Source organism: Hypanus sabinus, chromosome 17 (genome assembly GCF_030144855.1).
Source record: "Hypanus sabinus isolate sHypSab1 chromosome 17, sHypSab1.hap1, whole genome shotgun sequence".
Classification (NCBI taxonomy): Eukaryota; Metazoa; Chordata; class Chondrichthyes; order Myliobatiformes; family Dasyatidae; genus Hypanus; species Hypanus sabinus.
In genome coordinates this window covers 44,532,360-44,553,352 of record NC_082722.1, presented here as the reverse complement: position 1 = coordinate 44,553,352, position 20,993 = coordinate 44,532,360, and the positions used below count along the sequence as shown (strand labels likewise).

General features: G+C 39.4%; 1 protein-coding gene across 1 annotated transcript in view; it reads right to left on the bottom strand.

The window, feature by feature from the left end:
• Window positions 1–4,021: 4,021 nt before the first annotated feature.
• LOC132406865 (nucleotide-binding oligomerization domain-containing protein 1-like) overlaps window positions 4,022–20,993 on the bottom strand; it is a 54,748-nt gene continuing 37,776 nt past the window's right edge. The window contains exons 9-14 of the mRNA XM_059992942.1: window positions 19,443–19,529; window positions 18,253–18,336; window positions 16,817–16,900; window positions 15,766–15,849; window positions 14,397–14,480; window positions 4,022–12,825 (exon numbers count right to left, since the gene is read on the bottom strand). Coding sequence (XP_059848925.1) covers window positions 12,741–12,825; window positions 14,397–14,480; window positions 15,766–15,849; window positions 16,817–16,900; window positions 18,253–18,336; window positions 19,443–19,529 — 508 coding nt within the window. The 3' untranslated portion in view covers window positions 4,022–12,740. The remainder of the gene's footprint in view (window positions 12,826–14,396; window positions 14,481–15,765; window positions 15,850–16,816; window positions 16,901–18,252; window positions 18,337–19,442; window positions 19,530–20,993) is intronic.

Sequence of the window (20,993 nt, the reverse complement as noted above, 5' to 3'; positions counted from 1 at the left end):
GCTCAAGTAAATTGCTTGCATTAGATCTTTAGCGCGGGAACACTTACATGGTTTTCTCTGAAAGAGGGAAACATGAACTCAAGAAGGCTGGGTAAGGTTAAAATATCTATATTTGTACCTCTAACAAACAGTGTTTTACCAGTAAAATTCAGACAGTAACACCCAGTTTAGTAAATAAGGCCAAGCAGCTGACCTGCATATTTGACTTCTTTTCAATACTTAGGCATACAAATTTAAAAAAACATTTCCTGAGGAAACTTAAATAACAGATGGTCAAATGCTTCAATAACCATAGTGGTGACACATTGAATGATTTCAGAAGTTAAAATTATAATCAAAGTCCTGATATGTGTATTTCAAAAACCACATCTCTTGAAAGATTTTGTTGCTTGGGTATATGAAAAGCTTGTTTCCAAGTTCTCAGACTAAGGGACAGAAAAAGACAAAAAAATGCTATGATAAAAAAATGCACACAGATAAATAAAATGATTAAAATAGCACTAAAGATAACAGATATCTTTTTTTTAGAAATTAAAATAGATCACTGTACTGGGGAGAATATTTACATCAGTGAGACATTTATTTAAACAATGCCAATTTGATCAATAAAAGTTAAAAAGAGATGCAAACAAAAGTACTCAAGAAATGATCAATTAAAGTGACCTTAGGAGAATTTATTGAAGATGTTAGCTAGAAACCATTAGAGAAAAGAATCAACCGGAACTTGAGGTCTTAACATTGCCTGACAATGTTCTATAAAAGATTTTTCTGACATCACTGATGCAAGAGACCACATCAGGGCTGTTTTATATAGAAGATGAGCTACAAAGTCTTAGCATTGTTATCATTGAACCTTGGAGGACAGACTAAGCTTAACATAGAAAACATAGAAGCATAGAAAACCTACAGCAAAATACAGGCCCTTTGGCCCATAAAGCTATGTTGAACAAGTCCTTACCAGAGAAATTATCAAGGGTTACCCATATCCCTCTATATTTCTGAGCTCCATATATCTGTCCAGAAGTCTCCTAAAAGACCCTATCGTATCTACCTCCACCACTGTCATCAGCAGCCCATTCCACGCACTCACCACTATCTGCGTAAAAAACTTACCCTTGACATCTCCTTTGTACCTACTTCCAAGCACCTTAAAACTGTTCCCTCTAGTGTTAGCCATTTCAGCCCTGGGAAAAAGCCTCTGACTATCCACATGATCAATGCCTCTCATCATCTTATACACCTCTATCAGGTCACCACTCATCCTCTGTCACTCCAAGGAAAAAATGCTGTTCACTCAACCTATTCAAATAAGGCATGATACCCAATCCGGGCAACATCCTTGTAAATCTCCTCTGCACACTTTCTATAGTTTCCTGTAGTGAGGCGACCAGAACTGAGCTTAGTATTCCAAGTGGATTCTGACCAGGGTCCTATATAGCTGCAACATTACCTCTCAGCTCCTAAACTCAATCCCATGGTTGATGAAGGCCAATGCCCCTTATGCTTTCTTAAACACAGAGTCAAACTGTGCAGCAGCTTTGAGTGTCCTATGGTTCCGGACCCCAAGATCCTCCACACTGTCAAGAGTCTTACCATTAATACTATATTCTGTCACCATATCTGACCTACCAAAATGAACCACCTCACATTTATCTGGGTTGAACTCCATCTGCCACTTCTGAGCCAGTTTTGCATCCTGTCAATGTCTCACTGTAACCTCTGACAGCCCTCCACACTATCCACAACACCTCCAACCTTTATGTCATCAGCAAATTTACTAACCCATCCTTCCACTTCTTCATCAAGGTCATTCATAAAAATCACGGAGTAGGGGTCCCAGAACAGATCCCTGAGGCACTCCACTCATGACCGACCTCCATGTAGAATATAATCCGTCTACAACCACACTTTGCCTTCTGTGAGCAAGCCAGTTCTGGATCCACAAAGCAATGTCCCCTTGGATCCCAAGCCTCCTTACTTTCTCAATAAGCCTTGCAAGGGGTACCTTGTCAAATGCCTTGCTGAAATCCACATCTACTACTCTACCTTCTTCAATGTGTTCAGTCACATCCTCAAGAAACTCAATCAGGCTTGTAAGGCACGACACGCCTTTCACAAAGTTATGCTGACTATTCCTAATCGTATTATGCCTCTCCAAATGTTAATAAATCCTGCCTCTCAGGATCTTCTCCATCAACTTACCAAGCACTGAAGTATGACTCACTGGTCTATAATTTCCTGGGCTATCTCTACTCCCTTTCTTGAATAAAGGAACAACATCCACAACCCTCCAATCCTTCAGAACCTTTCCCATCCCCATTGATGATGCAGAGATCATCACCAGAGGGTCAACAATCTCCTCCCTCACCTCCCACAGTAGCCTGGGGTACATCTCGTCCGGTCCTGGTGACTTATCCAACTTGATGCTTTCCAAAAGCTTCTTTTTCTTAATATCTACATGCTGAAGCTTTTCAGTCCACTGTAAGTCATTCGGAGAATCACCAAGATCCTTTTCTGTTGTCAATACTGAAGCAAAGTACTCATTAAGTACCTCTGCTATCTCCTCCAGTTCCATACACACTTTTCCACTATCTTGGTAACTGATTTCACTTGTTCTAAATTTTCCCTCATGTGATATTAAAATGAGCTCTAAAATATTAAAATATGTTAATATTTTAAAATTTTTCTCTGTGATATTGAAATAACTATGACTCCCTTGACTTGTATCACTGATGTCTAGGGTTATAGCTGAATTCAGCACAGTGATGCTCTTGTGACTGACATGTTACTGTACGAAGATAGCTTCAATTTTATATTATTTTGTAAAGGATATGGATTAGAAAATACAGTGACTATGACACTAATGCTTTCCTTTACATTTCGAATTAAATTTATTTTGAATTTGAATTTTGGTTTATGTCATTTAGAAACCACAACTGCAGTGCAGTTAAAAAATGAAACAACGTTCCTCCAGAATGTTATCACAAAAGCACATGACAAAACAGACTACACCAGAAAGTCCACATAACGTTTGGCAATCCCCAAATCCAGAGTCCGGAGAGGCTGCAGTGTATTAATATCACGCTATCATCTTAGTGCGTTTCCTGGAAAGGAGCTCCAAACCCACCAGGCAACATAAGACTACCCAGACTCACCAAGTCAGGAGACCAACTCTACCACTCAACAAAGCAAAAACTAAAGCTGCAAGACCTACACAAAACCACATGGTTACCACAGTGCAAACAATACCAGTGTTACTATATACCACCTGCTGCATTTACAGAGAAAAAAAGAGATACCATAGAATTTTACAAAAATATACATAAACAGACAAAGCCTAACAAACACCAGTGTGCTGAAGGAGACAAAGTGTGTAAACAGAATAATACTGAGAATATGATTTGTAAAGGGTCCTTGAAAGTGAGTCTGTAGATCCTTCAGAGTTGTAGTGAATGGAATTATCTATGCCGGTTCAGGAGCCTGATGACTGTGGGTAATAACTGTTCCTGAACCTGCTGGTGTGGGACAGAAAAGATTTCTGTACCTCCTGCCTGATTGTAATAGCAAGAAAAGGGAATGTTTTCAGTATTTGTCTAGCCATGGTAGAAGAGGTTGATAATTCATGTTGGTTTATTACAGGACAACTATAAACAAATATGGCATTGTTTCTAAAACTTCTAATAAATAGAAGATTTCTTTCCAGTATTGTTATAACATTAGTCTGGGCCTTGTAACATCATGCATTTAAGCTTCGTGCGACAGTACTTGGATCTCTAAACTCAGGTTTGAAGCACACTTCAATTATTCTTATAGACCATCTGTTAAATTTGAATGAATGGGGAGATTTAGGTGTAACCCCCCGGTAAGCCTTAGGCTTGTTCAGCTCGCTTCCATCTCGGGGGAGCAGTCTTCGGCCCCACCAGACTGGGTAATTAGCTTGTGTAGACGCTGTGTGATGTCCCCACCGCGCCAAATAACAGACAGTACACAATAGGTGATTAAATGATTACACTTTATGGATCGTACTTGAACTATATACTTAATAGAGATACAATAGGAAAGTAAAAGGCGGCAAACTTAACAAAATTCAACCACTTCGTGCACAACCGTTGGAGCTCAGTTAACAAAGTCTTCTGGCCACCATTCGATCCCCTCTGATCTCCTTGACCTGCCGCCTGGGACCAACAACAATGGTCGACCAGACGTTCCACACGAATCTGTCCTCGTCTCCTCTCCTCGCCGAAACCCTGGACCTCGGACCCCCGCTCGGGGTCCATTCCATCGCCCAGCTTACAGCATCACGTCTCCTTCTCTCTCTAACCCCCTCGCGCCTTCTCCCCAAAAGTCCGCGCAACACTAGCTTACAGACCTACAAGAAAAAATAAGAGCTCTCCCAATTGGTTAACAAATAAATACAATCCTCGTTATCAGTAATTATAACCCAAACAAACTGCGAGAGAAAGTCCTCTCTCACCAGTTAACATAACAAAAGCCATTTTATTAGCCTTAGCAGTAACATAGAAGAAGAAACCCCTTACATAGGTAAGCAGAATAAGCATACACTATTGAAGGAAATCTCCCAAGCATTCCCCATGACTAGCATGCAATACATTTGTGAGGTTCAGCTGCCAAAGTGGTGTTTGTGTATCTTCTGAAGGGAAGTACTGAATGGGTCAATGTTAATATATTCGTTCAAGGCCAATTTCATTGTTTATTCATCGGTAAATACATAATCTTCCCATTATTAGGTTTCATAGACTACTGCATTCACAGAAAGTAGGTATAAAATACAGGTCCATAATCCCTTATCCGAAATCCTTGGGGTCAGTTTCATTTCGGAATTCAGAACTTTTTCAGATTTCAGAATCCCTCCTTATCAGTTCTGAGACCCCCCCCCCCCCCCCCGCAGATACAAAAAAAACACGTATGCTCAAGTCCCAGTCCCTTATTTAACCTGTCTCAGTGCAGGTGGACTTTAGAACCCGGCAGATCTCCAGACCTATGCACATCCTCCCGTATACTTTAAATTACCTGTAGATTACTTATAATACCTAACACAATGTAAATGTTATGTAAATAGTTGATATACTGTATTGTTTAGGGAATAATGACAAGAACATTTTTTATTTCCAACAAAAACATTCAATAAAACATAAAAATATACAGCTTCAAACAAACCGAATCAAACACATGGTAAATGACTTATTGGAATAAATGTACAACGTTACTGTCACTGTAAAACTTCAGTAACTTGTCTTTCTGTTTCTTTAAATCATATACAGTGGTAGTTCCGACACCATATTCTTCAGTAAGACACCACACAGACACACCACGATCAGGCTTCTGCAATAACTCCACTTTCTGCGTTATTGATAATGATAGCTGCTTCCTTCTCTTTTTCTCATTGTTACCCATAGGGGTATCTGCAGCTCTTTTTAACATTTTCACAGTGAAATTAAACACAAAGTCAACAGTGAACACAAAATATCAGCGAACAGCAAATGTTCATGTAACCAGTACGAGTGCTGAGCCACAACTGAAGTCTGGCGGCCTCTGCGAGTGCTGCCACGTCACACCTGAGTGACGTCAGCTGTTGGTGAAAAAAACTTTGGTTTTCAGAGCTTTTTGGATTTCAGAATTTCGGATAAGGGATTGTGGATATGTACCCCTTTTGTTTACTGAGGACATTTTTAAAAAGAAGTGCCAAGTGGGTCAAATGACAGTTGCAGTGAGTATGATTGAGACAGTTTTGGGTGTGGACTCTGCCTGTCTCACCCCAAAGTGAGATATGGTGAATGTAGTTGCTTGATGAGTAGATTCTTTAAGGCAAATTTCTGTAGCACAAGTATACTTTTGAATAATTAGCCTTAATTGTAGCAGTTGCTGATTTATATATAAAATGCTCATTAAGATCTATAAACACAACTAATAATTCTTCATTTAAATGAATACAAATTGTAGGCTGTTAAATTTCTCTTGGGAGCTTACCAACATGAGAACATAGACCAGTACAGCACATAAGGGTGCTTCGGTTGTGCCAACCATGAACCTACTTCGAGGTCAGTCAAGCACTTCCTTCCCACATAGCACACCATTTTTCTTGCATCCAAGTTGCTATCTAAGAGTCTCATAAATATCCCTAATGTATCTGTCTCTACCACCACTCTTGGTAGCATGTTCCATGCCCTGATCACTCACTGTGTAAAAAAAGCTTACCTCTGACATAATCACCTATTCTTTTATCTAAACATCTTAAATGTATACCTCCTCTCAACCCCACCCCTGCCTCATATTATCCATTTCAACCCTAGGAAAAAGTCTTGGGCTCTCTACTCAATGCATACCTCTTATCATCTTGTACACCTCTATCAAGTCTCTTTTCATCCTCCTTCTAGCCAAAGGTACGTGCTTTTGTTCGCTCAATTTAGCCTCATAAGACATTCTTTCTAATCCTGGCATCTTCCTGGTAAATCTCCTCTGGGCCCTTTAAATATTCCACAGAGATCCCACCTCTCCCAGAAGCCTCCCGCATGTTGATAGCGGCTCCCTGATGCCCGCAAATTATAAACAATATCCTGGAAATTGATTTTTTTGAGAGGGTGAGGGAGAGGAAGAGGAAGAGCAAGAGCGAGAGGGAGCTTCCTGATTGGTCTCTCTTTGTGCTAAGTAGAACTATTGGTTGTCTCTTTGGGCGGGCTTTACAGTCAACCCCTCTCTCTCTCTTTCATTGTCCATCAGTTCAGTTTAGTGTCCTGCTGTGCCATGGCCGGGTATTCCAAAGAAAGAAAAAAAAACGTACCTTACCCCAGACTACACTAAAGTGTACCCCTGCCTAATAGGGGTCAAAATAATGACAGCGTTGCTCACTGCACTGTTTGCAACAGTGACTTTTCTATTGCCCATGATGGGTTAAATGACTGTAAAAGACATGTTGAGGTGAACTTAACAGGTGTCATTCATTCACTAGCATAGCTAATATTATTTATACTAGCTGGCCAGCTGCTAAGGAGCTACTCTATTGATGTCCTACATGATGAGGCCAAACTCCCAGTAGACTTGCTTAAAGTTGTAATAGAATAAAAAACGACTCCATGATAATATAAGTACATATTTTAATGTCACATTTTGTGCACATACCCAATTTGGGTTACAGATTAGACAAAATCACTGAAGGAAGTGTTACAAGTGTTACATACACCCTTGGAGGTTGACTGGGGGGGGGGGGTAGGGGTGCTACTGACTGAAATGAGTTTTTGCAGGGTGGGATGTCTGCTTCCGCATTCTTCCTGTAACAAGGTGACCGGAATTGAACAGAATACTCCACGTGTGGCCTCGCTAGAGTTTTATAGAGCTGCAACATCATCTTGCGATTTTTGATCTCAATCCCCTGATTATTGAACCAGTAGGACTCGAGTCATAAGGAAAGATTGACTAGGTTAGGGACTATATTCCTTAGAAAGTAGATGATTGAGAGGAGATTTGATAGAGGGTCTTAGGTAGGGTAAATGCAAGCAGGCTTTTTCCACTTAGGTGGGTAGAACTACAACCAGAGGTTATGGGTTAAGGGTGAAAGGTGAAAAGTTGAAGGGGAACATGAGGGAAAACTTCTTCACTCAGAGGGTTGTGAGAATGTGGAATTTGCTGCCAGCACAAGTGGTGCATGTGAGCTCGATTTCAACATTTAAGAGAATAGGTATGGAGTGCTACTCTCCCGGTGGGAGAAGGCAGTATAAGTGGCTTTGGCAAGCACTAGATGGGCCAAAGGGCCTGTTTCTGTGCTGTACTTCTCTAAGACTCTTGAAGATTATGGAGTTGTTACAGGAAAGAGGCCTTGAAATAAATGAACAGATGACTGAATGCAGAACAGTCTCATGGGACAAAATGTTCTACTTCTGCCTTTATTTCCAATATTTTTATAACAAACCTTATGCTAGATTATTTTAACTAATCACAATGCCTTGGAACATAATAACTTTAAAAAGTAGTGATTTACTCTTTAATTGTATATTCTTCAAAGGATGGGGTTGAGATTATAAATTTTCCCAAAGGATTTGGATCAGCTATTCATCTAGTAAAGTGCATTTTTTAACATGCTGTTAAAAAAATTATTCCTTTGATGAAGAGACATGTTTGGCACAATTTCTGTAACTCAATAATACAGCTGAAAAGCAAAAGGTCCTTACAGTCCTTTCAGCATGAGATTCTCATGGCAGAACTCCCTGGCAGTTTCAACAACACTAGAGGCCCTTAATGCACTATATTAATTTTGGCAGTGTAATATCTGGTTTAAAATAGATAATGCATTGATAACTAAGTGAAAATTTTCTTGGACGAACAACACTGATGAAACTTTCCACTTATTGTATACTCACTGGCCACTTCCTGGTCATGATCTTCTAATGCAATAGCCCATCCACTTCAAGGTTTGACATGTTGTAGACCCAGAGATGCTCTTCTGCACACCACAAGAAGAAGAAGGCCATTTGGCCCATCGAGTCTGCTCCCCCACTCCACCATGAGCTAATCTATTCTCCCATCTAGTTCTAATTTCCGGCTTTTTCCCCATATATCTTGATACCTTGACTAATCAGATACCTCTCAAACTCCTCCTTAAAAAGCCTCAATGATCGGGCCTCCACAGCTGCATGTGGCAACGAATTCCATAAATTCACAACCCTCTGGCTAAAAAAAATTCTCTTCATCTCTATTTAAAATGGGTACCCTCTAATTCTAAGACTGTGGCCTCTTGTCCTGGGCTCACCAACCAAGAGAAACAAACAGCCTTTCCACATCTACCCTGTTTAACCCTTTCAACATTCAAAATGTTTCTACGAGATTCCCCCCTCATTCTTCTATACTCTAATGAATATAGTCCAAGAGCTGACAAACGCTCCTCATATGTTAGTCCCTGCATTCCAGGAATCATCCTCATAAACCTTCTCTGAACTCTCTCCAACATCAGTACACCCCTTCTAAGACAGGGGGCCCAAATCTGCGCACAGTATTCCAAATGAGGTCTCACCAGTGCCCATAGAGCCTCATCAGCACCTCCTTACTCTTATACACTATTCCTCTTGAAATAAATGCCAACATAGCATTCGCTTTCCTTACTGCCGATCCAACCTGGTGGATAACCTTTAGGGTATCCTGCACGAAGACCTTCAAGTCCCTTTGCACTTCCGATTTTTGAATTTTCTCTCCATCTAACTAATAATCTGCCCGATTATTTATTTTTCCAAAATCTACAACCATACATTTCTCAACATTGTATCTCATCTGCCATTTCTTTGCCCACTCTCCTAAACTGACCAAGTCTCCTGCAACCTTTCCGTTTCTTCAACACTTCCTGCTCCTCCACCTATCTTGGTGTCATCTGCAAACATAGCCACAAAACCATTTAATCCATCATCTAAGTCATTGATATACAGTGTAAAAAGAAGCGGCCCCAACACTGACCCCGGCAGACCACCACTAGTAACCAGCAACCAACCAGAATAGGATCCCTTTATTCCCACCCTTTGCTTTCTGCCTATCAGCCAATGCTCCACCCATTCCAATATCTTTCCTGTAATTCCATGGGCTCTCATCTTATTAAGCAGCCTCTCATGCAGCACCTTATCAAAGGCCTTTTGAAAATCCAAATACACAACATCCACAGCCTCTCCCTTGTCAATCTTATTTGAGATTACCTCAAAGTATTCCAATAGGTTGGTGAAGCAGGATTTTTCTCTTCATGAAACCATGCTGGCTTGGGCCTATCTTGTCATGCACCTCAAGGCATTTCATAACCTTGAGGATTGACTCCAATAACTTTCCAACTATTGATGTCAGACTAATAGGTCTGTAATTTTCTTTTTGCTGCCTCTTAAACAGCGGAACTACATTTGCAACCTTCCAGTCCTCTGGAACCATGCCAGAGACTATTGATTCCTGGAAGATCATTTCCAATGCCTCCACAAACTCCAGAGCCACCTCCTTCAGAACCTGTGGGTGCACCTCATCCGGTCCAGGAGACTTATCTATCCTTAGTCCATTTAGCTTCCCAAGCATTTTCTCTCTAGTAATCTTGACTGTACCTAATTCTTTCACAGTTACATCAGAGGAAACATAGCAAATAAATACTGCCAGTTGTGGGTTGTCTTGTATGTCTGTAGATTCATCAAGAGCTAAACTGAATGAAAGGGAATTCTTTACATCATTTTGCCTGCAACATCAGCACTGATCCGGGAGACAGTACTGTGGCGTGAAACTGGTGTTTGTGCCGTTAGTCGTTGAAGTTTTGTGTTATTTGGATCTAACACTGCACCAACTTCAGCTATATTCTTCTTATTTGCCATCAGAATATGGGCGTTTAGCATGAGCAATATTCCATGACATTAGGAAACTAGCTTCAGTCATTGTATCAGCTTCCTTACTGAATGTTGTCAACAGTGTCTGCTGGCTATTTAGAGATGATTTTAACAGTTAATTTGTTTTTCTGTAATTCGGATTTATGTGGATAATCAGTCGAAGAGTTTTTGTGATTTGTTTCATAGTGGCATTTCAAATTATTGGCTTTGTAATGACTGAGTGACACATTGCAGATAAGACACAAAGGTTTACCTCCTTTAACGGTGAATGCAAAATCTTCCTCCCACTGTGACTTAAAATGTCTGTTTTCATCTTCATATCTTCATTTCTTACAATTTGATGATGCCATCTTCCTTCACAAAATTTTCAGACACTTGTAAACAGAACTTTTATCCGCAGTGTACCAACTAGGTCTGCACAATTCAGCGTCCTGTGTTACACTGTGTTAATGTACATGACGTGAGTGAGGTCCAGCCTCGACTCACTAACACTTTGAGTGCCAAATGAAGTAGATCTACGTCTGCGCTACTTTCGCCTTCTGCGCCCAACGACATAGATCTACGTCGTGTATTTTGAAACACACGCATCTGTCTTCAGCGCCACGTAGCGATTCTCACCAACTCTTGAGTGATGGAATTAAGTCTCAAGGAATTTCCCACGGTTCTATTTATCGCCAAAATGCTTTCCCATTCATTTCTATGAAATGGCAGCATGTGGTAAAAAGGAGATCAACCAACCTATTTCCATGAGCCGCAGGTGGCTCGCGAGCCGCTGTTTGGCCATCCCTGCATTATAACTTCTTCAGCATCATATTCATTTGGTCCTATATCTACCCATGTCACTCTTTTACTCTTCATATATTTAAAAAAAACTTCTAGTATCCTTTTTTATGTTAATTGCTAACTTCTTTTCATAATTCATCTTTTCTTTCCTAATGACATTCTTAGTTTCCTTCTGTAAGTTTTTAAAAGTCATCCAGTCCTCAGTTTTCCCACTAATTTTTGCTTCCTTGTTGTAACACATGAGTATTTGAGTTACTGTCACCTTACTGTCAGCCTGAACTAGTCTGGCCGTTCTCCTCTGACCTCTCTCATTAACAAAGTATTTTCACCCACAGAACAGCTGCTCACTGGATGTTTTTTGACTTACACATTGTTCTCTGTACACTCTGGAGACTGTTGTGTGTGGAAATCCCAGGAGATCAGCAGTTTCTGAGATACACAAACCACCCCACCTGGCACCAACATGGTGACAATCACTTAGATCACACTTCTTCCCTATTCTGATGTTTGATCTGAACAACAACTGAACCTCTTTACCATGCCATAATAAAACAGAGCTTTCGCTGTTCTTCTATGAAAAACCCAACAGATTCACTCAGACAAGAACTTGGGAGTAAGGAGCTTTGAGTACATCATGGTATGTCTTTCTCACCTAATCGTACTTTTATACTTTTTGGGGTGTATGGGGTGTCTAGGGAGGGGCAGCACCTCTGGTGGGGGAGCCTGCCGTGCCTTTTTCAGGACAGCTCGTCCACCTTTGGTCCCCATCCGGCACTCAGCTCTCACCTGTGGCTCCAAGTAGCTGTAAGACGCGCAGCGGCCACACCCCGCTAAACCGTCTCGGCAGACGGGCCAAACCAGGTGAGGGTAGCCGACGTGTCTTCCACCCTCGGTGAGGTAGGGGGTCTGTCTATCCCAGCGCGTGACATCTGGCCCTGGCAGATTGAGTGGAGGAGACCAATTAATGGTCCAACGGCCAAGAAGGCGGGCCAGCAGGTGTTGTGGAGCGCTAAGAGCACGACAAGACACTTAGACGTCCTGGTCATCCACTGCAGCAGGAGAGGTCTCCGGCCGTAACGGTTGTCCGTGCTACTGGATCAAGGCTTCTTCTGCCGAGCAAGTGTTGTGGAGCGCTAAGAGCACGACAAGACACTTAGATGTCCTGGTCATCCACTGCAGCAGGAGAGGTCTCCGGCCGTAACGGTTGTCCGTGCTACTGGATCAAGGCTTCTTCTGCTGAGAGAGTGGGATTGCCCGTTCAATGGCTGTTCCACTTAAAACTCCATCGCACACAGGTTTCAATGTGTCTTCTTCGAATCTGAAGGACTACCATTATACTTTTATATCATTGTATTGACCTTTGACATGCAATATAATAAAAATCTCTTAAATATGTTTTTATCTTCCACATTAACCATATAAGTCCAGAATTAAGCTGCTGAAGAGAGTACTCTTCAAGCGAAACAGGCCAGCCTGAACAAGCAAGCTTGCTTCTGGAGATTTCGATAAAAGCACGCAAGTGCTTCATGGGCTGTTCTGTGCACCTTTCAGTGGAACCAAGTGGCAGGTTTGCACAATAGATACTGCTACGCATTTTAATCTATAAAATTAATTCAATCGAAGATTTGGATTTTTATGCCAGGCATTTTTCAATCTTTCCTTTCCAGCACTTGATATGTTATTCACCAAAATCCTAAAAGATAAAAGAAAATTAAAGAATTTCAGAAGAATACAATACTTATATCCACATTCTTGAGTTGCAAACCCATCAACTCCGGGTTATTTTTTAATAAGAGTATTTGAAGTTCTTACTTCCGCCATAGAGGCACTGATTTTGTTAATTTTTGTCTGCTGATATTGGGCAAGTAAGATACTTACATCTTATTCACCCAATTATAAGCAGAGAAAATTTTATTAGATTTTATTGTAACCATTAGCTTAGTGGTTAGTGCAATTGCTTTCCAGCACCAGTGCTCACTGATAGGGGTTCAATTCCAGCCACTGTCTGTAAGGAGTATGTATGTTCTTCCCATGAATGCGTGGGTTTCCTCTGCATGCTTCCTACCACATACGGTTAGGGTTATTGAGTTGCGGGCATGCTATGGTGACACTTGGCTGCCCCCAGCACCATCCTCGCTGATTTGATTGGATGCAAAATGATTGCAGTTCACTGTATGCTTCAATGTACATGTGACAAATAAAGTTAATCTCTAATCTTTAATCTTTCGATGCAGTTTCTAAAGAAAAATCAGAGAATTCCCATGCTCAATACAATACATCCAATTCTTTATTCAACTAAAATGAAGGAGAAGGAACAATTAGCCCATTGCATCATGGGTATTTATTATTTCCATTTCCTTCATGTGGTATATAATTGCTTTCAATGTCACACTGACCACAAATAAACAATATAATGACTAATATGAGAGGGCACAGTTTTAAGGTGCTTGGGAGTAGGTACAGAGGAGATGTCAGGGGTAAGTTTTTTATACAGAGAGAGGTGAGTGCATGGAATGGGCAGCCGGCAACAGTGGTGTAGGCAGATATGTTAGAGTCTTTTAAGAGACTCCTGGATAGGTACATGGAGCTTAAAAAAATAGAGGGCTATGGGTATCCCTAGGTAATTTCTATAGTAAGGGCATGTTCAGCAAAGCTTTGAGGGCTGAAGGGCCTGTATTGTGCTGTAGGCTTTCTGTGTTCCTTGGGCACTGTGTGCAAAACCATGGGAGACATTAAAAATAATATTTAAAAAAAATATACCTATCTATTTTATAGGTATTTAAGATGATTTTTTTTTTAAAAAAGAAGTGCATAACCCAAATGCATTTTGCTTGGTAACATTACAAGTTTTCAATGCAGGTTGGGTTATTAGATTTTTTTGTTGGCTGAAGGTAATAATCTTCCTTCAAATACCACTCAAGAGAAACGTTTAAATTTGCAGTGTTAAACAAGATATCTGGTTATTCAATAATTTAAAATTATTTTTGTATGTAATTCCACAATATTTTTCATAAAGAGCTTTTAGTACTCTTCACATTGCATAGCATTTCTTTCTTAGTAATGAGCAATAGGGACAAATTCAATTTATCTTTATTTAAACATATGATCTCCATCATAAATAGCAAACATCATAACACTGAAATCTGCCTATCTGTTGGATTGTTTTGTTCCAAGAAAATAAAAGCCCTGTGCATATGATCCCAAAGTGCAATTACATTATAAAAAATAAACTTTCAAATACATGGAAAAACAAAACATTTTTACCACAATTCTTCAAGTGCATCATTCACTTCTAAAGCACTTCTAAAGTAATCACTCCCCTTGTCAGTGATGTCATTATCTCCAAGTCTGCAAATGAGATACACCTATTTTATTAATCAGATCTTGTCTTAGAATTATACTGATAATATATATATATAAATAAAGGTCAAAATGTGAATTATAGAGAAAAAGACACAAAATACATATTGGTTAATGAATTTGTTACTGTGTTTTTTTTTTAACTTATTCACCTTTTGGAATATGCATGGTACTGACAAAACCAGCATTTAATGAACAAAAAGCAATGATTCAGTGAAAATGTTACAGATGTGAAAATAAGTCTTAAAGGTTTGATTAAGATTTTTAAAAATGAGATTGAAATGCAGTACTTAATTTTCTGTCTTAAACTTTTTTCTGAAGGGATTTTACACAATATAAACTATGTTAAACCTGCTAACCAAAGTAGTCATATTCAATTGAACTTAAAACAAAAACTGCTCATGCTGGAAATCTAAAATAAAACATAACATGCAGGAAATACTCAGCAGGTCACACTGCATAGAAAAATGGAATTCATGCTACAGGTCAAAACCCTTTGCCAGAACAGAGTTCTGAAGTTTTGATGAATGGCCCCCTCAGCCTGAAAAATTTTCATGTTTCTTTTCCCAAGGCTTGACCTGCTGATTATTTCCAGCTTTTCCTGTTTCTATTACAGTCAACAGTAATTATTTACACAATAATTACAGATACAAAATTTGACAATAAAAGCAATGATTTCTCAATCATATCTCTTGTGGAATTGAGTGGGTATAAGTAATGTTCATGATTATATTTGAATCTTATTAAAAGTATATTAAGCTACAAATGAATTATGAAATGAGTCACAGTGTAGGACATTTCCAAGTTGAAAAGAATAAATGAGCTAAAGCACTTCAATGTTTGTAGATCTGATCAGCTAGCCTTTAAGTTCTTCTGGCTGGACACCAAGGACAGACCTTATTTTTTTTGTGAATGAAACAGAGTACTTACCATGAAAGTGGAGAGCAAATTGCAGGGAGGTATCCAGGATTGGACCAGCAGGATAAAGTCATTTGCTGTTAGAGGTGTATCATAGCTACGAATTCTTATAACTGAGGACATGTAATATATAGCAACTATTCTGAATTACAAGGGAGCTGTCAGCGGAAGAGTGGATATGACAGCTGAAGTCTGTAAAATATTTCAAAGAAACAGAGTACTTGAGAGGTCTAAGCCTTGAGAAGAAGAATATGGCAACTAAAAGGCAGTAGGTTAAAATTGTTATAAAGTTGAGTGTGCCTGAGCAGTTGGTGTGGGATAGGATTTAATATGTGAGTTTAGATTTAATCTATACCGTAATTCAACCAAGCTGCGATTTCTTTCAACTGCTTGGGCCATGTACTTTGCACCTTCATCTCCAATCTTGTTACACTGCAAGCTGAGTTAAGACAAAGATACAAATATGTTAATGCTCATTTTTAAATTAAAGTTTTAAAAATTTTAAACTCTATAGAAACAGGCATAGGTATTGATAGGGAGGAATCAAAGTGATAAGACAATTTGTTCTTCTTGTTCCATGTTCTAATCAGAATCCACCGAGTCAGCTTCCAGTGGATCTTTATAAGTATCAAAAAGGCACACAACAGCTTAATGAACATGGAGCTTTTTGGGAACATAAAACTACGAGTCTAGCAATTCTCAGTTCAGTTCCACACCACTAGCCGACTGCATGCTGCAGAGCTTGTCTTCACCAAAGCGCCCCAGTCCACACTGAAGCACCCCGATCAATCTGCTCAAAAACAGTAAAAGAAGAGTAGCCAGAATCCAGAAAGACTTGCAACATCACACTCAAAATTTCTGAGAAAGGGTCCGTAACCACAAGCCTCGCCAATCAATCCTTGCGAATAGCTCCTGTGCCTTTCTCTGAGAGAAAGCAGCCAGCGAGAGGAAGAGGAAGACCAGTCAAATGCAGGCAGACAGCACTGAATACCCGCCCACCCTCGGCTCTCATCCTCACTGGCTTCAACCTTGCTTGAATTCCTGCCAATGAGAGCCCACTAATGTAGTTTGCTCAATCAGAAGTTCTGTCCCATATGAAATGAGCAAATGGTGAAGATTTGGCATAGTATCCATGCTCTTTAGATCACACAGATAAGCAATTCTAATGCTCTGTTCTAGCATTGTTTGAATGATGATAAAGCTGTGAGTACAGACACTTACTTTTTGACCTCTTGTTTTTAAAGATCTTGTATAATTACCGTAATGATATATGACAAGTTGAAAACATTTTTACATAAAGAGCATGAGCTGCAATGAGAGAATGTCAATCGAGTTTTCAAAATAAGCAGTAAACAGTGCTGCTCTGAAATCACACAAGCACAAGTGGAAGAGAAATGACAACATACCCCAAAACTCTCAGTGTGCTGTTGACTTCCAGGGCCTCGGCTATTAACTGAGCACCTTCGGCTTTGACAACATTTGCTCTCAACCTAATGAAGGCAAAGTTATTCAGTTAATATCTGAGATCTATCAGCAATACAGCTACTAAAACAACAATGTATTTAAGTCACTTGTTTGAGTCCTTGAAAGCTTCTAATCAGTAATGGTACCCAAGTGAACATAACAAAGGTAATTTTGTCTTCATCTTATTCTACCAAATTACAGCCTTTAGGACAGTTAGTTACATCATTGCCCAGTATCTTTTCATTGTTCTGATGGGTGGGACTTAGATTATCGGTTTCAGATATCACTTTTCCAGTCATGGTCACAGCATGAGCAGTGGTAGCTTGTCTGATGTTCTCCAACGATCTGTACTGGCCCCTTCTATTCCCCATCTACAACTGCTCCTAACCAACGGTATTTGAAACCCAGTAACTTACTCCATATCCATAATGACAGCACCTAGCTCCATGGTTTCTAAGTCATACTACTTGCTTGACATCAGTATTGTAAGAAACACACTTCCTCTAATTTAATATTGAGAAGCATTTGTTTTTGGTGTACTACAAATTCTCTTCTTTTATCATCATCCCCATGTCCCTCCTTTGCAAACATATTAAGTTAAATCAGACTTTACGTATTAGATGCCAAAATATATTTTGCACCAATGCACTGCTATTGTTCAGAATGCTTAGTTCTGCCTCTGTACAGTGGCTTTCTCAGTGAAGTTACTTGTAATGCTCTCATCTCTTCTATGGTATTGTACTTAAATTCCTCTACAAGAATTCCTTCTATTTTTGTGAGATATTATAAACAGCCCGTTTTTTTTCCCTTCTTTTTTGTTTTTTTTCCTTTTATATTACTTATTAGTTATAGTTATTAGATTAGATTAGCTAGTTCTGCATTATATAAATTTTTTTTTGTTGTTTTTTTTTTCTTTCTTTTTTGTTTTTTTATATTATACATTATGAAATATTTAGATTTACTATGTCCATACATATATCTTATGGCTTATGTCTTGGTAAACTCATTTATATTGTAACTATTATGTATGTTTTTTTTTCATATGTAATGGAATGTCTATGTTGGTAATTTCTTTATCAATATATCATTTGTATTCTGTCCATATTACTAATATTAATAAAAAGATTTAGAAAGAAAGAAAGAAAGAATTCCTTCTTCTCCACCTCTCTTACCCTTTCCCACTTTAAAAACTGCACCTTAAAATCCACCTTTCTGATTAAGATTCTACATAATTTCTCCCTTTGTGGTTCAGTTTAAGGTTCTTGCTCATTAGTGAAGTTAAGTGCTTTGAAGTGTTCTGATACATTGAATAGAACATTGTTCCTTACAAACGATCCAGAGGTTGTCAAGTGTTGAATCCAGTAGGTTCAATACATACCCCAATACTTTCAGGCTGCTGTTTGTTTTCATAGCTTCTGCAATTTGTGCCGCTCCTTTCTCCCCTATGGAGTTGTGCTTCAACCTGCAAAAATTCCAACTATTGAGTTACCAATTGATAAAATCCTGCTGGCTCCATGATGACCGAGACCTACTGTAATGATTTGGGTAGAAAGTAATGATGAGGATCTATTCGAAGAACGTAACGGAGGAATAATAAATAACTCAGAACACTAGTTCCTTCCTACTCCAAATGCAAGACTCAGTGATGAACACTATTCGTGACTAACTTAAATAATGCATATCAAAACCAAAACTCAACAAACTAAAAGCAGGATGCATGAGGAACCCCGCATTCAAAAAAACAAGTGGCATGAAAGCACAAAGAAAACTTAGTCACTAAACCAATTACTGAACAAGTCCTAGTTAAAACAAATCACTGATGCTTAGGTGGTTTGGAGCACTGAGGCTTGATGTTCTCTGATGCCCTGCGCCGGTTCTAAGAGTTCATGACAGTAATATACGATATGTGTGCACAATCTATACATTATATAGCTCAGAATTAATTACCAGATAGATTTACAGAATTAATTGCAAAGGAGATTCACCAGGATGATCCCTGTCATGGAGCAGAGGAGGTTAAGAGGAGACGTGACTAAAATGCGTATAATTGAACGGGAAACGGATAGGGTAGACTGCAGAAAACTTCTCTCTATATCACAGTAGATAAACCAGATAACGCAGGTTGAGGGTAAAGGGAAGAGATGGTAAAGTGCCTGAAATGCACTGGAAGTGGTTAATGCTGGTTTGCTGAGAGCATCTAAGAAATGTCCCAATGAATGTCTGGATGCATCACCTAAGCACAGAAGAGTGATGGACCGAGAGCAGGGTGATGGGTTAACACAAAAAGGTGCCAACTGGTTAGAGTGAATGAATTGTGCCCTTTCAGGTTTCTAAGAAATATAAAGTAAAAGATTTTAAATCCATGTTTACAAGGCCACATAATGCACAAGTGACCTTGTTAGAATGAAGCTGAGAAACTTTAACCTTATTGGTTTTCATTCCACATTCATTCAATTAATACCTCTGAAATTACTTGCTTAATCTTAATTTTACTAGTGTACAGCTCCTTCAAATAAAACAATACTTTTCGATATTGTGCATAAACGTGTAAGGAATTGGAGGTTTTACCTTAAGGTTTCTATTCTACATGTTTCATTTTTGAGAGCATCAGCAATAATCTCTGCTCCTTCATCTTCTAGCATGTTTCCCTCTAAACTGTAAAAACAAAGCAATAATTATCTTTTGCCCTGATGAAGGGTCTCGGCCCGAAACGTCAACTGTTTACTCTTCCTACAACGCTTCCAGGCCTGCTGAGATCCTCCAGCATCTAGTGTGTGCTGCAATAATATTTTGCTCTCTTTGTAAACAGTAACCGCATTTTTCAAGCAATGAATTATTCATTTACTGAGTTATAATCATGCTATTGATGTTTTGCTAGTATCTTCCCATAAACTAAATATGATAATTTATTTCTTCTTGCTCATTATTCATCTTCCTGGAGCGGAGGAGGTTAAAAGGAGACTTGATTGAGTTTTTATTTAAATTCTGAAGAGTGTAGATAAGGTAATTTTTATAACTAGGGGCATAAGGTATATGAGGGTTTTTAGGACATAGAAGATTTAGGGTATGGGAGAAAGGTTTTGGAGGGGATATGAAGGGACTGCCTTCACCCAAGGAGTGGTAAGTATCTGGAAAGCAGAGCATGAGAGAGTGCATGAAGCTGGGCCACTGACATTATTTAACAATTGTCTCGAGGAGCAAAGGAAATATCTAGGCATATCAGGATAAGCAAACCAACTTCACTGGATGATTTTAACTTTCCTAATACTGACTGGCATCTCCTTAGTGCAAGGGGTTTAGATAGGGTGGAGTTTGTTAGGTGTGGTCAGGAAGGTTTCTTGACACAATATGTAGATAAGTCACCTAGAGCAGAGGCTGTAATTGATCTGGTATTGGGAGATGAACCTGGTCAGGTGTTAGATCTCTTGATGGGAGAGCATTTTGGAGGTAGTGACCACAACTTATCTCCTTCACCATAGTGCTGGAGAGGGATAAGAACAGACAATTTGAGGAAACATTTAATTGGGGTAGTGGGAAATATGATGCTATTAGGCAGGAACTTGGGAGCATAACCTGGGAGCAGATGTTCTCAGGGAAATGCACGGCAGAAACGTGGCAAACGTTCAGGGAACATTTGCATGGAATTCTGCATACGTATGTTGCATTGAGGCAGGGAAAGGATGGTAGAATTAAAGAACCATGGTGTACAATGTATGTAGAAAATCTAGTTAAGAAAAGAAAAGCTTACATAAATGTTCAAGAAACTAGGTACTGTTAGAGCTCTAGTAGATTCCAAGGTTGCTAGGAAGTAGCTTAAGAATGAAATTAGGAGAGCTAGAAAGGGCCATGAGAAGGCCTTGGTGAGCAGGATTAAGGAAAACCTCAAGGTATTCTACAAGTATATGAAGAGAAGGAAGATGAGCCCTGAGAGAATAGGACCAATCAGGAGTGATAGTGGAAATGTGTGCATGGAGTTGGAGGAGGTAGTGGAGGTACTTAATGAATACTTTGCTTCAGTATTCACCAGGGGAAAAGACCTTGGCAATTGTGGGGATGGCTTACAGTGGACTGAAATGCTTGAGCGTATAGACATTAAGTACGAGGATGTGCTGGAGCTGT